This window comes from Rhinopithecus roxellana, chromosome 9 (assembly GCF_007565055.1).
Source record: "Rhinopithecus roxellana isolate Shanxi Qingling chromosome 9, ASM756505v1, whole genome shotgun sequence".
NCBI lineage: Eukaryota > Metazoa > Chordata > Mammalia > Primates > Cercopithecidae > Rhinopithecus > Rhinopithecus roxellana.
In genome coordinates, this window is record NC_044557.1 from 40842021 (window position 1) to 40855623 (window position 13603).

At 39.8% G+C, this 13603-nt stretch overlaps 1 protein-coding gene across 1 annotated transcript in view; it reads right to left on the reverse strand.

Moving 5' to 3' along the window:
• Positions 1 to 13603, reverse strand: part of CSMD1 (CUB and Sushi multiple domains 1) — a 2044058-nt gene that overhangs the window by 197157 nt on the left and 1833298 nt on the right. Inside the window, exons 38-39 of the mRNA XM_030937494.1 lie at positions 9843 to 9961; positions 4281 to 4350 (exon numbers count right to left, since the gene is read on the reverse strand). Of these exons, the coding sequence (XP_030793354.1) occupies positions 4281 to 4350; positions 9843 to 9961 (189 nt within the window). The remainder of the gene's footprint in view (positions 1 to 4280; positions 4351 to 9842; positions 9962 to 13603) is intronic.

A 13603-nucleotide genomic window follows, 5' to 3' on the forward strand; every position in this document is an offset into this window, starting at 1 on the left:
GTACCAGGAACTAAACCAGGAACTAAAAAGTTCCTTTTGATTTTAGCATGATTTCCGCACACACATGCAACTGTAAATCATAAAATACAAACACCTATATATATCTTCAGCTGAGGACAGAGGCAGCCCTGCAGGAGGGGCTGGCCCAGGACCTGAACGTAGACGGCATCATCAACACGGGTGTCTGTGTCCCACACAGACCAAATGTCTGTGTGATGCGAAACTGATCAGGGGCCTGAACCCTGGGTTCATCTCCTGTCAAACACACAACAATCACCTAATTACTTGAGAGCTTAGTTAAAGCCACAATAATCCTTTGTTTTTGCTGTTGTTCATCTAGAAAACTACAAGTCAATAGATAAGCATAAAAACAGAGCTTGCAAAAGATGCATATCCATCTTTTCTTCCTTTGTGACTTTTTTTTAAGACAGAGTCTCACTCTGTCGCCCAGGCTGGAGTGCAGTGGCACAATTTCAGCTCACTGCAACCTCCACCTCCTGGGTTCAAGTGATTCTCCTGCCTCAGCCTCCCGAGTAGCTGGAATTACAGGCACCCATGACTGCGAGTACACCTGGCTAATTTTTGTATTTTTAGTAGAGACGGGGTTTCACCATGTTGGTCAGGCTGGTCTCGAACTCCCGACCTCAGGAGATCTGCCTGCCTCAGCCTCCCAAAGTGCGGGGATTATGGGCCTGAGCCACCATGCCCGGCCCTTTGTGACATTTTAAGGCAACTGGGCTTGCCACGTCTTAGATTGCTTCAGTGTCCATCTCTGTGTGGTCGTCACGTTGCCAGACCCTTTCTTACAGGTAAATAGTGTATTTAGAGTTATTGGTAAATATGGTTTTTGTAAAGGGAAAGGAATTTATTTTTATAAAATGGCTAGAGACCTTATATTTTACTGGATTTAGACATCTTATTTTGTATGGATTCCTGATTTGGAGGGGAGAAAGAATGCATAGGATTTTTCCTGAAGGACACAGACACACGGTGCTGAAGAGCCCTGTGGTGCAGCGAGACAGGGAGGTCCCGGGCCACCTGCTGTGATGAGACCCTCACCCCGCTGTGGGGCCCTAGAAAACCGCGAGACCATTCTGGGACTTGTTTTTTTTTTTTTTTTGTTTTTTGAGACTGAGTCTCGCTCTGCCGCCCAGGCTGGAGTGCAGTGGCCGGATCTCAGCTCACTGCAAGCTCCGCCTCCCGGGTTCCCGCCATTCTCCTGCCTCAGCCTCCCGAGTAGCTGGGACTACAGGCGCCGCCACGTCGCCCGGCTAGTTTTTTGTATTTTTAGTAGAGACGGGGTTTCACCGTGTTAGCCAGGATGGTCTCGATCTCCTGACCTCATGATCCGCCCGTCTCGGCCTCCCAAAGTGCTGGGATTACAGGCTTGAGCCACCGCGCCCGGCCGGGGCTTGTTATAAATATTCAAAATAGTCAATATTGGTTAAGCTCTGAGAACACTGCTTGATAGGTTCACCTCCAGAGAAGTGATTTTATATACAGTGTCTTCATCAGTACTAGTATTTTTCAAAATCAGGTCATGGGATTTCCAGGAGCTCATAAGTAAAATATTATCTCTCTTGAACTTCTCCTCCTAAAATTCCCTGGTTTGGAGTAATCTAAAGCTAACAGCTACAAAAACCTTTCAAGCTCTAGAATCGGTCTTTGAGCTTTATCATGGGTCATGTGTGAGTTTTTAAACAATGAAAAAACTTGTATACCCTGTAAAGAATTACGGAAGTTGACATAACTTCAACATGTGCTAACATTTACAACGTTAAATAAAAGAGAAAAGCCTATTATATTTTGCAAATATACGTTAATTATTTGAAAAAAAAAATCCCATTGTGTAATACAAAGTGACAGCAAAGGCATATTGTTTGATTCAATGCCTGCTTAGAATTGATTTCATTGTGAAGTTTAAAAAATTTCAATTCCTGACATTAAGGGAAGGCTCTTCATTTAAAAAGAAATAGGCAGATTGATGTTCTGTATGAATCAAAGGCAGTTTTAATTTTTTCCTTTTTAAAATTTTTTAATTTTTTCCTTCCAAATCAAGGCTGAGATTTTAAATGTCACTATAAGTAGCTCTTGTTTTTAGCTGACATGTTAATCTAGACATTTATTTTTACCAAGAAATAGCTTTTAAAAAGAAGACACTGGTCACTAAGGTATAGTTTTCACTTGTAAGCAAATATGATATAGGGAAGATAACACAAACAGGCATTCTCTCCTGGATGAGACTATCATAAAGGCTGAAGTTTTGTTTGTTTTACAGGGTTCATGCAGTTTTATTTTCCTCTGTACACAATTTCATCTGCATCCCATGCAAGGCAGTTAAATTGTGTATTACTAAAGACCATTGAATACCTACATTGATTTGAGATGTGGGGAAATTAGGCTGTCAGAAGAATGTGTAACAGACAGTAATTACCTGGCTTTCCTTGTGGGTACCCACGCCACACTACGACGTTGAAATGAATTCTAAACAGAATGTGAACAGCTCACAGGACAACTTGAAGGCTATTTTGTGGCCTTTAAAATGGCTAATGTTCATCCATATAGAGCTGACCACTTTCTCCTGAAACACCATTTGGCAGTATGGCATGCTTGAGGCTGACTATCTGGAGATAAATGGGTTCTGAGCACACCCCCAGCAATACTTGAGTGTTGGAAGACTGTGGGGAACAATAAAGACAGCGCCCCCAGAAGTGTGACTATTAGAATGATCCCTGCTCTCTGATATTCATTCCCTAGCCATTATTTAATTGAAATTCTTGAGTGTCTGCCACGTGCTGAAGGTACAGAGGTGAGTGGTGCATGTCTCTGTCACCAAAGCCTTTGGGGATTGTAGAAGGGCAAAGTAAAGAGCGATATCATTAGAGCTCTGCAGGAAGTAAAGTCAGGCGCATGGTGGTGGTAGCCCAGGGTAGGGATGATTCACTGCACCTGCAGGTGGGAGCCCAGACAGCACTGAGGAGAGGACACTCTCTCCAGTGCAAAATTTGAGAGGGTGACTAAATCCTCCAATAAATATTTTAATGCAATATTTGGAGAAAATCAAAAGAAAGGCAGAAAATGTATGATGAACAAGACATGACAAATTTAAATAAAGACAAGATCAGTACTGCCAATGTTTCCTTTTGTCTCTTTCCTGTGATAAAGCTGGAGTATGGCTAAATACGGGAGCTGTAGGTTAGGATCCCATGGAGATGATAATTTAGGAGGGGACTGTGCCATCTTAAAGATGGGGCATTGGCGCTAAGAATCGCAGGGGAGGATACATTCAGGTGGAAGGGGTGACAGAAGTGAGAAGTCACTTGGATTTAGGGAGTGAGGAAGAAATTTAAGGTAACACCCAGATTTATTGTTTAGGAAAAGAAAAAGTAAAAAAGCAGGATACTGCTAATGGCATTCTCAGAGGAAGTAGATCCAGGAGAACAACAATAGGTTTGGAGAAGCCAATCAGTATGTGGGTTGGGGGTACAGAGTGTTAAGTAACTAATGATGATCCTGCTGAGACAGTACCTGCAAAGCTGGATGGTCACCTGAGCTACAGGTAAAGATTTCTGAGTTGGGCTACAACAAATAGGTGATGGGTGAAGCTGGGGGCCTGAATGATGGGGAGCAAAGTCACCCTGACATCACCAACCTTTGTATTGAGGTACTTGTGATCACCACCCACAATGCCCCAGAATCATTAAGCTCCCATCACATCATCTATGCTAACAGTTTAGCGAGTCTCAAGGCATTAAATACAGGTCTGGAAAGCTTTTTCCTAAAGAAGTCAGCTGATTGTGCCTCCATTAACTCATCCACAAGATAGTCGCTGGGCTGTTTCCAACATGAAATACTCCATCACTCCATGGGTAATCTGTCATTCTGAATTTTGTTTCTGGGAACTTGTTTTTCTGAGGCTAAAGGTCTATACAGAAAACTACTCAGATTTTCAGACCAGCTGCATTCCTTCTTTGCCACAAATTAACAAACTGGCCTTCTGACACGAATGCCATTTTGGTGTAGGGCCTTGAGCAGGCAGTCTTGCCTCTGGTCTATGTGGGCTGACCCAGACACACTGAGAAGACGGAGTTGCCGCATTCAGTGGGGAAGGTGCAGGTTACACTCGTCATTCTGCTCTACTGAATTATGTGCTATTATTATATAACACATGTTTTCAAATTAAGAAATTTAGAAGTGCATCCTTTGACGCCCAAGAGTAGAGCAGGCCTGTTCTTCCTAGTGTGTGCACAGCAGCAGAGTTACAGAAGGTGCATCCTTACCAATGCAGAGGGGAGACGGGTAGTTCCAACGGCGAACAGTCCCTGGCATACAGGAAATGTGGGAACGGCCCTGTTTAAAAGGAAACAACAGAAAATCCATATAACTAAAAACAGAGTGATGAAGGATTAAGTGTTTGAGAATATCTGCACTTTTTCCTTTCTTAATTATAAATATTTTAAAATGCAAAAATTGTGAAATCTGTTTTTACTAATGATTATTAGTGAGTCATATTTGCAACCAACATAGAAAAGTATCCATTTTCACTGTTTCTTTCTATTAAAAACAAAATCTTGCAATGTTCTCTTGACCAGACCATAATTCAACCCAGCTCCTTTCTTGATACTTAAAGAAGAGTATTGAATTGGGCAAAGTATGCGTTTTTTTTTTTTAATTTTTTATTATACTTTAAGTTCTAGGGTACATGTGCACAACATGCAGGTTTGTTACATATGTATACATGTGCCATGTTGGTGTGCTGCAGCCATTAACTCATCATTTACATTTGATATATCTCCTAATGCTATCCCTCCCCCCTTCCCCCACCCCACAACAGGCCCTGGTGTGTGATGTTCCCTTTCCTGTGTTCAAGTTTTCTCATTGTTCAATTCCCACCCATAAGTGAGAACATGTGGTATTTGGTTTTCTGTTCTTGTGATAGTTTGCTGAGAATGATGGAATAACAGACAAACAGAGAGTCAAATCATGAGTGAACTCCCATTCACAATTGCTTCAAAGAGAATAAAATACCTAGGAATCCAACTTACAAGGGATGTGAAGGACCTCTTCAAGAACTACAAACCACTGTTCAGTGAAATAAAAGAGGACACAAACAAATGGAAGAACATTCCATGCTCATGGATAGGAAGAATCAATATTGTGAAAATGGCCATATGGCCCAAGATAATATATAGATTCAATGTCATCCCCATTAAGCTACCAATGACTTTCTTCACAGAATTAGAAAAAACTACTCTAAAGTTCATATGGAACCAAAAAAGAGCTGGCATTGTCAAGACAATCCTAAGCCAAAAGAACAAAGCTGGAGGCATCACGCTACCTGACTTCAAACTATACTACAAGGCTACAGTAACCAAAACAGCATGGTACTGGTACCAAAACAGAGATACAGACCAATGGAACAGAACAGAGCCCTCAGAAATAATACCACACATCTACAACCATCTGATCTTTGACAAACCTGACAAAAACAAAAATGGGGAAAGGATTCCCTATTTAATAAATGGTGCTGGGAAAACTGGCTAGCCATAAATAGAAAGTTGAAACTGGATCCCTTCCTTACATCTTATACAAAAATTAATTCAAGATGGATTAGAGACTTAAATGTTAGACCTAAAACCATAAAAACCCTAAAAGAAAACCTAGGTGATACCATTCAGGATATAGGCATGGGCAAGGACTTCATGTCTAAAACATCAAAAGCAATGGCAACAAAAGCCAAAATTGACAAATGGGATCTAATTAAAGAGCTTCTGCACAGCAAAAGAAACTACCATCAGAGTGAACAGGCAACCTACAGAATGGGAGAAAATTTTTGCAGTCTACTAATCTGACAAAGGGCTAATGTCCAGAATCTACAAATAACTCAAACAAATTCACAAGAAAAACAAGCGTGTTTTTTTTGTTTTGTTTTGTTTTGTTTTTTCCATTTGCCAGAATTTATAGCTTTTGGTCTAAGAGGCTGAAAATAATTAGAAAGTACTAGGTGGTGATAAGAAGGCCACAATATCAACAATACAAAGTCCGCTTATGAAAAGGTAGCTTCGGTGGGTGTCTATGGTTACAAGTCACATGACTACCAGGGTTCAGCAAAGCACTGGGTCGGTTCTTCCTGTATCACAGAAAAAGGAGACTTCACGTTCATTTTCTCACTAGACATCCTCACACGTCACATCAACCTGCCTGCAATGAAATTAACCCTCATTACTCTGGGTCTCTTTACCCTGTAAATATATGAATTTTCCATGTTCTACTTTCAAAAATCTGTTCTAATCTTTCTCATGGAAAAAAAAAATCAAAGAGTAGAGGGTTAAATTCAAAGATGTTTTGTGTTAACATCTCTTTCACAATAAAAGAGAAGTGATCCATGAGACCTCTGTGTGTGGTCTATTTTTATTCTTTTTCCTGATTGTGACTCGGTGGCCTTATCAGCCAGGTTTGCTTATCTCATAAATTTCCATTTGCCACCCACGATTGGCATAGAGGCAACTGAAAAACAATATTTAATTTATGTTAAATAATTCCAGCCACAGTGGGAATGCATCAAACAAGCATTTGCACTAATGCAGTTATCAATGGCAAACCGATTCCCTAAGCTCTCAAATATTTCATACTCAATCCATCTGCCACCAAACTAACTTTCTCATACCTCTTGGTATTTTTAAAAGTAGTTATAGTAAAGAAGACTATGTTTAATTTTAAAGAAGATACTCCAGGCAATTTTGTGCTGCTGGCATTTATACTCTGTGTATCCCCATTCTCTGATTCATTAAATTATTCTTATAAATTTCCTTCTGAAATAGGGATAAACATAAAGTTCAAAAGTCTCAACACATTTTCATCAGAGACTACCAATAAAATGGTCATTTATTACCAATTTAGGTAATATTCTGCTATTGATTTTGGTATAAACATTTCAGATGAGTGATTCTAGCTACAAGTTTTCTAATAAATCAAAACAAGAGAGAACCCTGTGCATTTATTTACTAGTTTTTACCCCAATGGGAATTTTCTTTTTTATGCTTTAAAAGACCATGAAAACAAGTTGAGAGAAGATGGAAGTCATACATCATTCAATATTCAGCATTTACTTTCAGCATGTGATGTCACGGCAGGCTCCTGAATCTTGCGAGACATATATATTTATAGACACTCACGTGTGAACTATGCCAGGAACAATGCTTTTCATGACTAATATGTAATTGAAGCATCTGTTGTTCCAAATATATTAATGTGTTAGTAAAATTGTCAGTTGTTAGCAATTAAAAAAAAATTCAGAATCCTTTTTTGCTCATGTGAATGGCAAACAGCAGCTTGCAAACTCAAAGCCTGGCATTGTTTGTAACAAAGCAAAGAAACACAGCTTAGTTTGCACTTGAAAAACAGAGCTAATAAACGGTCTGTTGGACTGTGCAGAAGTGCATCCACAGGCCTGTGTCCCTAAGCAGCATATTCAATAATCCATTATAAGAAATTTCTCTAGTAAAGAATTATTTCTAGTTTCTTCTCTGAGGACCATCATAATATCACTTGTAAAAGAACACAAAGTCTCACCATCCGGTAGAAAGAAGATGAACATCCATGAGCAAGGGCAAATATTAACGTGTGGGAATTTGAGGGAGAATAGAAGAAACATGTTATTTACCTGATTTCAGGCCATTATAAAGCAAGCCCCAAACAAGGCACAAAAACAGCATGTCAGTATAGACTGAGGTGTCCCTCTAAATGAGACCCTTGGGATATGAAAGACAATTCTTCTTTTTTTCTTTTTTTTTTGAGACGGGGTCTTGCTCTGTCACGCAGGCTGGAGTGCAGTGGTGCAATCTCAGCTCACTGCAACCTCCGCCTCCTGTTTCAAGCGATCCTCCCACCTCAGCCTCCCAAGTAACTGACTACAGGAATGCGCCACCATGCCCAGCTCATTTTTGTATTTGTTGTAGAGGTGGTGTCTTGATGTTTTGCCCAGGCTGGTCTCAAACTCCTGGATTCAAGTGATCCTCGGACTTTGGAATCCCAAAGTGCTGGGATGACAGGTGTGAGCCACTGCACCTGGCCTAGGATAATTCTTTCTACCATATCATGTGGATCAGAAATGTTGTGTCTTAAAGATTCAGCCTGAATAGCCTGCGTGTGTTTGGTCACAAACTTATTGAGGTTGCTCAACTTTTTCAGGAGTGCCTACTCACTATAGTTTCTGCTATAGAGACTCTTGTTCTGCCGCCCATCTTTTTGCAGAGTTACAACAATTATTATGGCACCCACCAAGGTGGTGTTATAATGTAAGTTGCAGGTTTGTTCTTAGGAAGGTGGCTTTATACATTGATATTGGTTTCTAATAACAGCAACAATAGTTTTCCTTTACTAAAGTGTGCCAGTTATTTCACAGATATTTTCTCTAAGCTGAAAGCATACATCACATGGTACCCATGTCCCACAGTTGGTCAAGAGTAGTGAGATTTTGTATATAAAGCACTTGGTAATGCATCCCTTTAGCATTCAGTATTTGCCAGCCGATGTTCTTGCTCTTAACTTGATTCAGTGCTACACAATATTTACCCCAATGTATGTGCAGAAATTGAATTCCATGCAATGGTGTTATTTCACTGCTGTAGTGTTACAAATCTGCATATAAGAACATGGCTAAACAATTTTCCTTTAAAACCTATCAGTTTCAGTGTCATTATAAACAGACAGCTAAAACATTCTATTACCTGAATTAACTGAAGAGCTGGAATGTCAATCGACATATATTTCTGCTGACTTTAGAATATACATATTTTGGTTATCAATTTTTATTGCTGGCAGGGAGAATTATATAATAATTATGCCAAGTGACAGAAACTATTCTGAGAGTAGGCTTACTCATTACTCATGGTTAAACTAGAAAATATTAATAATAAATAATAAGAGAAAAACGATTAATCTTGCCATAGATTAGATTATAAATCATTCATCGAAACTTTTATATAAAAAACTCTTGACTGGGTATGGTGGCTCACACCTGTAATCCCAGCACTTTGGGAGGCCAAGGCAGGTGGATCACCTGAGGTCAGAAGTTTAAGACCAGTCTGGCCAACATAGTGAAACCGCATCTCTACTAAAGATACAAAAATCAGCCGGGTGTGGTGGCAGGTGCCTGTAATTCCAGCTACTTGGGAGGCTGAGGCAGGAGAATAGTTTGAACCTGGGAGGCAATAGTTTGAACCTGGAGAATAGTTTGAACCTGGGAATTATGCCACTGCACTCCAGCCTTGGCAACAGAGCGAGACTCCCTCTCAGACAAACAAACCAACTAACAAATCTCTTTATACAGATGATAGTAAAAGTTCATTTAAAAACTTCTACTTAATGGTTTTTAAAACTTATTTAAATATTTTATTTTGATGACTTAACTACTTAGCCCAAAGTGGGCATTAATGATGACTTATACTGAACGATGAGAACAGTTTGCCGAGTAGGACACGCACATTCAGAAGCGGATTCAGTTACTGGCTGCCAGGAGAGGACTTTCAAAGAGACGGTGTTGACACTTTGCCCCTAGAATGCTCTGTGCATAGTTATTGGGAACACATACATTGTGAAATAAAATAATTGTGAAAAATCGAATGCTTAGCTTATAAAGAGTACTTTATCACTTAAAAGCTGGTTCCAAACGGTGATGAAGATGACCAACATGCATGATTTAATATGAATAGTATGATTCACAAGCTAAGTGAGGAAAACCAAATCCGCTTTCTGGGTACAAAGTGAGGGCTTTGGCTTTAAGAGAGCTGCACAAAGATGACCGTGTGTGTGTTAATCCTGAGCACTGAGAAGAAGGATACCTGCAGGGTGTACCCGGGCTCGCACTGGAAGGAGAGCACGTCGTTCACCATGTACCGATCTCCGATTTTGATGCTGTTGCTGGGGAGGGCTGGTTCTTGGCATGCAGCGAGACCGACAGCTAGAAATGCAAAGAAAAATGCTAGAAGTTATATGATGTAAACAACATTCTTACCATTTGAATAACCAAAGTTTCTTTCTATTGCTCTCCTGTAGAAATGAACAAAGACTTTAATTCTTTAATCCTTGTTATTCTACCAAGAAGACTTTGAGTACCTTTAAATCAGAGCTATGAGTTAATTCTTAAAAATTAAATTATCTCATTTTTATTATACAGTGAATCAAGGCTTTGATTTAAATAACAAAATTTGTTACTTCCACATTGAGTATAAAAGATCCCAACTTCAATATATACATATTGTAGAAAGTCTCCAAAAATTGTGTTTTTATGGTATGTAAAACTCAAGGATATTGTCCTCTTACTTTTGTTTTTCAAGCGTACTTAGCAGTCTTTATATATACAAAAAAAACTTATATGTGAATCTGGGAATTCTGTTCTTCTACAAAAAAAATTTTTTATATTCAATCTCTCTCTTTCTCTTTTTTTTTTTTTTTTTTTTTTTTTTTTTGAGACGGAGTCTTGCTCTGTCGCCCAGGCTGGAGTGCAGTGGCCGGATCTCAGCTCACTGCAAGCTCCGCCTCCTGGGTTCAGGCCATTCTCCTGCCTCAGCCTCTGGAGTAGCAGGGACTACAGGCGCCCGCCACCTCGCCCGGCTAGTTTTTTGTATTTTTAGTAGAGACGGGGTTTCACCGTGTTAGCCAGGATGGTCTCGATCTCCTGACCTCGTGATCCGCCCGCCTCGGCCTCCCAAAGTGCTGGGATTACAGGCTTGAGCCACCGCGCCCGGCCTCTTTCTCTTAAAGATAACAAAAAGGATCTCATGAACAGTCTGTTCTTCATTAAACAGAAACAATATTTACAGAACCTAAAGCTGTAATCCTGCACTTTCCTAGATGAATTGCATTCAATTAAGACACTCACAGATTTTTTAAAGGCATCATATAGTATTGGAACTCAGCCTAAAGATCAGATAAACTAACTCTAAAACACTGAAACCTCTCTGTATAAATCCTTATCATAAGAATAAACAAGACATGCAGACATCGTATTTTGTAGAATCAAAAATTGATTTTGGTTTATCAAAAGGTACAAACTTTCCATTGTGAGATGAGCAAGTTCTGAGGATCTAAAGTGTACAGCATTGGATGTTGATGGATATATTAATTCATTTAATTTAAAAACGCATTTGAAACGGTGCTAAGGACTTGTTGAATACGAACAATTTATTCCATTATTCTAACACATCATGAAGAAATAGTGGAGAAGGGCTTCTCTAGGTAGGTCAGCTTCACATTCTTTACGTGGCCCTGGATTCATATTTGAGTTCTTGTACTTCACAACAACAGGAGTGAACTTATCAGATTACTTAATTGACTGGGACTCTCAGAAAGGAAGCTGGGGTGGAGGAGTTGAGTAGGACTTCAGTTAATCAGAAGCAAAAAAAAAAAAAGCAGGAGAACAGGTCCACGCAGGGGCAGCCACATGCTAGTGGTCCCCAGGCACAGCGAGGACACAGCTGCCTGCACTGCCCATGGGGCTGGTCGCTAAGCAGGGCTCTGCCCTGAGGCCAGTTGGTTTTCTCTGCTCCATGCCTGCTCCGTGTCTCACCAGACTTCACTTTCAGGAAAAAAAAAAAAAAAAAAAAAAGGCAGCACAAGTGCAAAGATGAAGTGATTAAGAACTTCAAAACCAGCGACCACCAAGCACGAGACCCAGTGTGACTCATGCAGTGCCCACTCAGGAAGCAGCTCTGGGTCATAGCTACAGAGTCAGCACCAAGGCCAAGGGAAATCCTGGGTCATCCCTGCATGGCCGTCACCGTGCCAGACGCATTATACTAACTCCGATCCCCACCAGACCCTCATAGACAGGCTCCTTGTGTCTAATATTAAACAGAAGGCAAAGCGAAGTCCTCCTGGCTGCAGAGTTGCACAGGTTGGTGTGTCTGTGTATATGAACCTGATATCTCATGTGTGGTGAGCTAACAGTGCATTTCCTCTACTGCCTTGATGTTGGAGCCTATAAGAGATACATCCATCAGTGGCGACCCCAGACCTGCTGAGTTGGAGGCAACACCATCCCAAATCCTTCACCAGCTTGCCGAGTGTTTCTCCAAATCTGAGAGGGTGAAATGGAGACAGAGAAGTGTCTTCATCTTACAGTACTGGGATTGTTCATTTGAGAATCCCATGCTATGGAATTCAGGTCAGAAGGGAAAGCACTGGTACATAAACTAGCTGAGTAATGGCAAGCCACAGAACCCATTGATTCTGTATGGAATGAGTAGGTATGAGGAGTGCCATGAACTTTTTCTAAGTTGAAATAGATTTTTCCTTAAATGGCTGTATTTTTAAAAGTATAAAATGCCGTAAGCATTAAGCAGTAATGTATTTTATTCCTACCACAGATTTTTAAGCCATTGGGGCTTTACATAGAAGATAAAGCTGCTAAATATGAAAAAATATATAAAATCATGTAGGCCTTTAACTTGTTTTACTAATGTAAGTCTAAAATCTTTTGTTTTAACTTTAGAATATAGATCACTACATTTAAATCCCATCCTTTCTTTGTTACCACATATTAGCAAGGTCATCTACCATTCATCTCTGAGTTTTTTATTTCCCCCTGAAAAACCGTGTACTTAAAATACAGCTATATTTCTAACTACAGTACAGAATACTAAAAATCTACTTGAGGGTGATACTAAGTCATCATCATTCTGAGATACTTCAAGGACACACCAGGTGTGACACAGAAGGAAGAATATCAATTATGGAAACGGTTCCAAATATAAAGAAAAAATATTTTGAAATGAAAAATGAAACATTACAATTCATATTAAAGTCCAGTTACTAAACTTGCATGTTTTATCTATATGATGTGTTTTTATTTATTATATGTTGATTTATATGCAGTTATTATATATTGATTTATTGTCATTTTTTCCTTTCTTGAATTCTATTCAATTGATCCTCTGGAAAAAAAAATTTGCATTTATATCTGGCCATTCAGGAATTATAATTAATTTATAATTATAAATAAATGAATAAAATAAAAACACAAAAAATACCATTTTGACCAGTGTTTAATACGGCCAGACTCAGGAAGTAGTTCTATGCAGAGTACAATATTTGAAATGTAAAAAAAAAAAAAAATATTTTCTTCTCCCTTCACCAGTGTCACTATACATCCAGTATATGTTAGAAGCTAAGAGTGCAAAGAGATAAATACCTGGTATGTGTAAGAATATTTTTTAGCAGCCAGGTGCGGTGGCTCAAGCCTGTAATCCCAGCACTTTGGGCGGCCGAGACGGGAGGATCACGAGGTCAGGAGATCGAGACCATCCTGGCTAATAGGGTGAAACCCCCGTCTCCACTAAAAAATACAAAAAACTAGCCGGGCGAGGTGGCGGCGCCTGTAGTCCCAGCTACTTGGGAGGCTGAGGCAGGAGAATGGCGTGAACCCGGGAGGCGGAGCTTGCAGTGAGCTGAGATCCGGCCACTGCACTCCAGCCTGGGCGACAGAGCGAGACTCCGCCTCAAAAAAAAAAAAAAAAAGAATATTTTTTAGCAATAGTATTTAAAGCTGCTATTCTATCCATCCAGAAATGGAGTGACAAAGTGTATAAGTGATTGATATGAT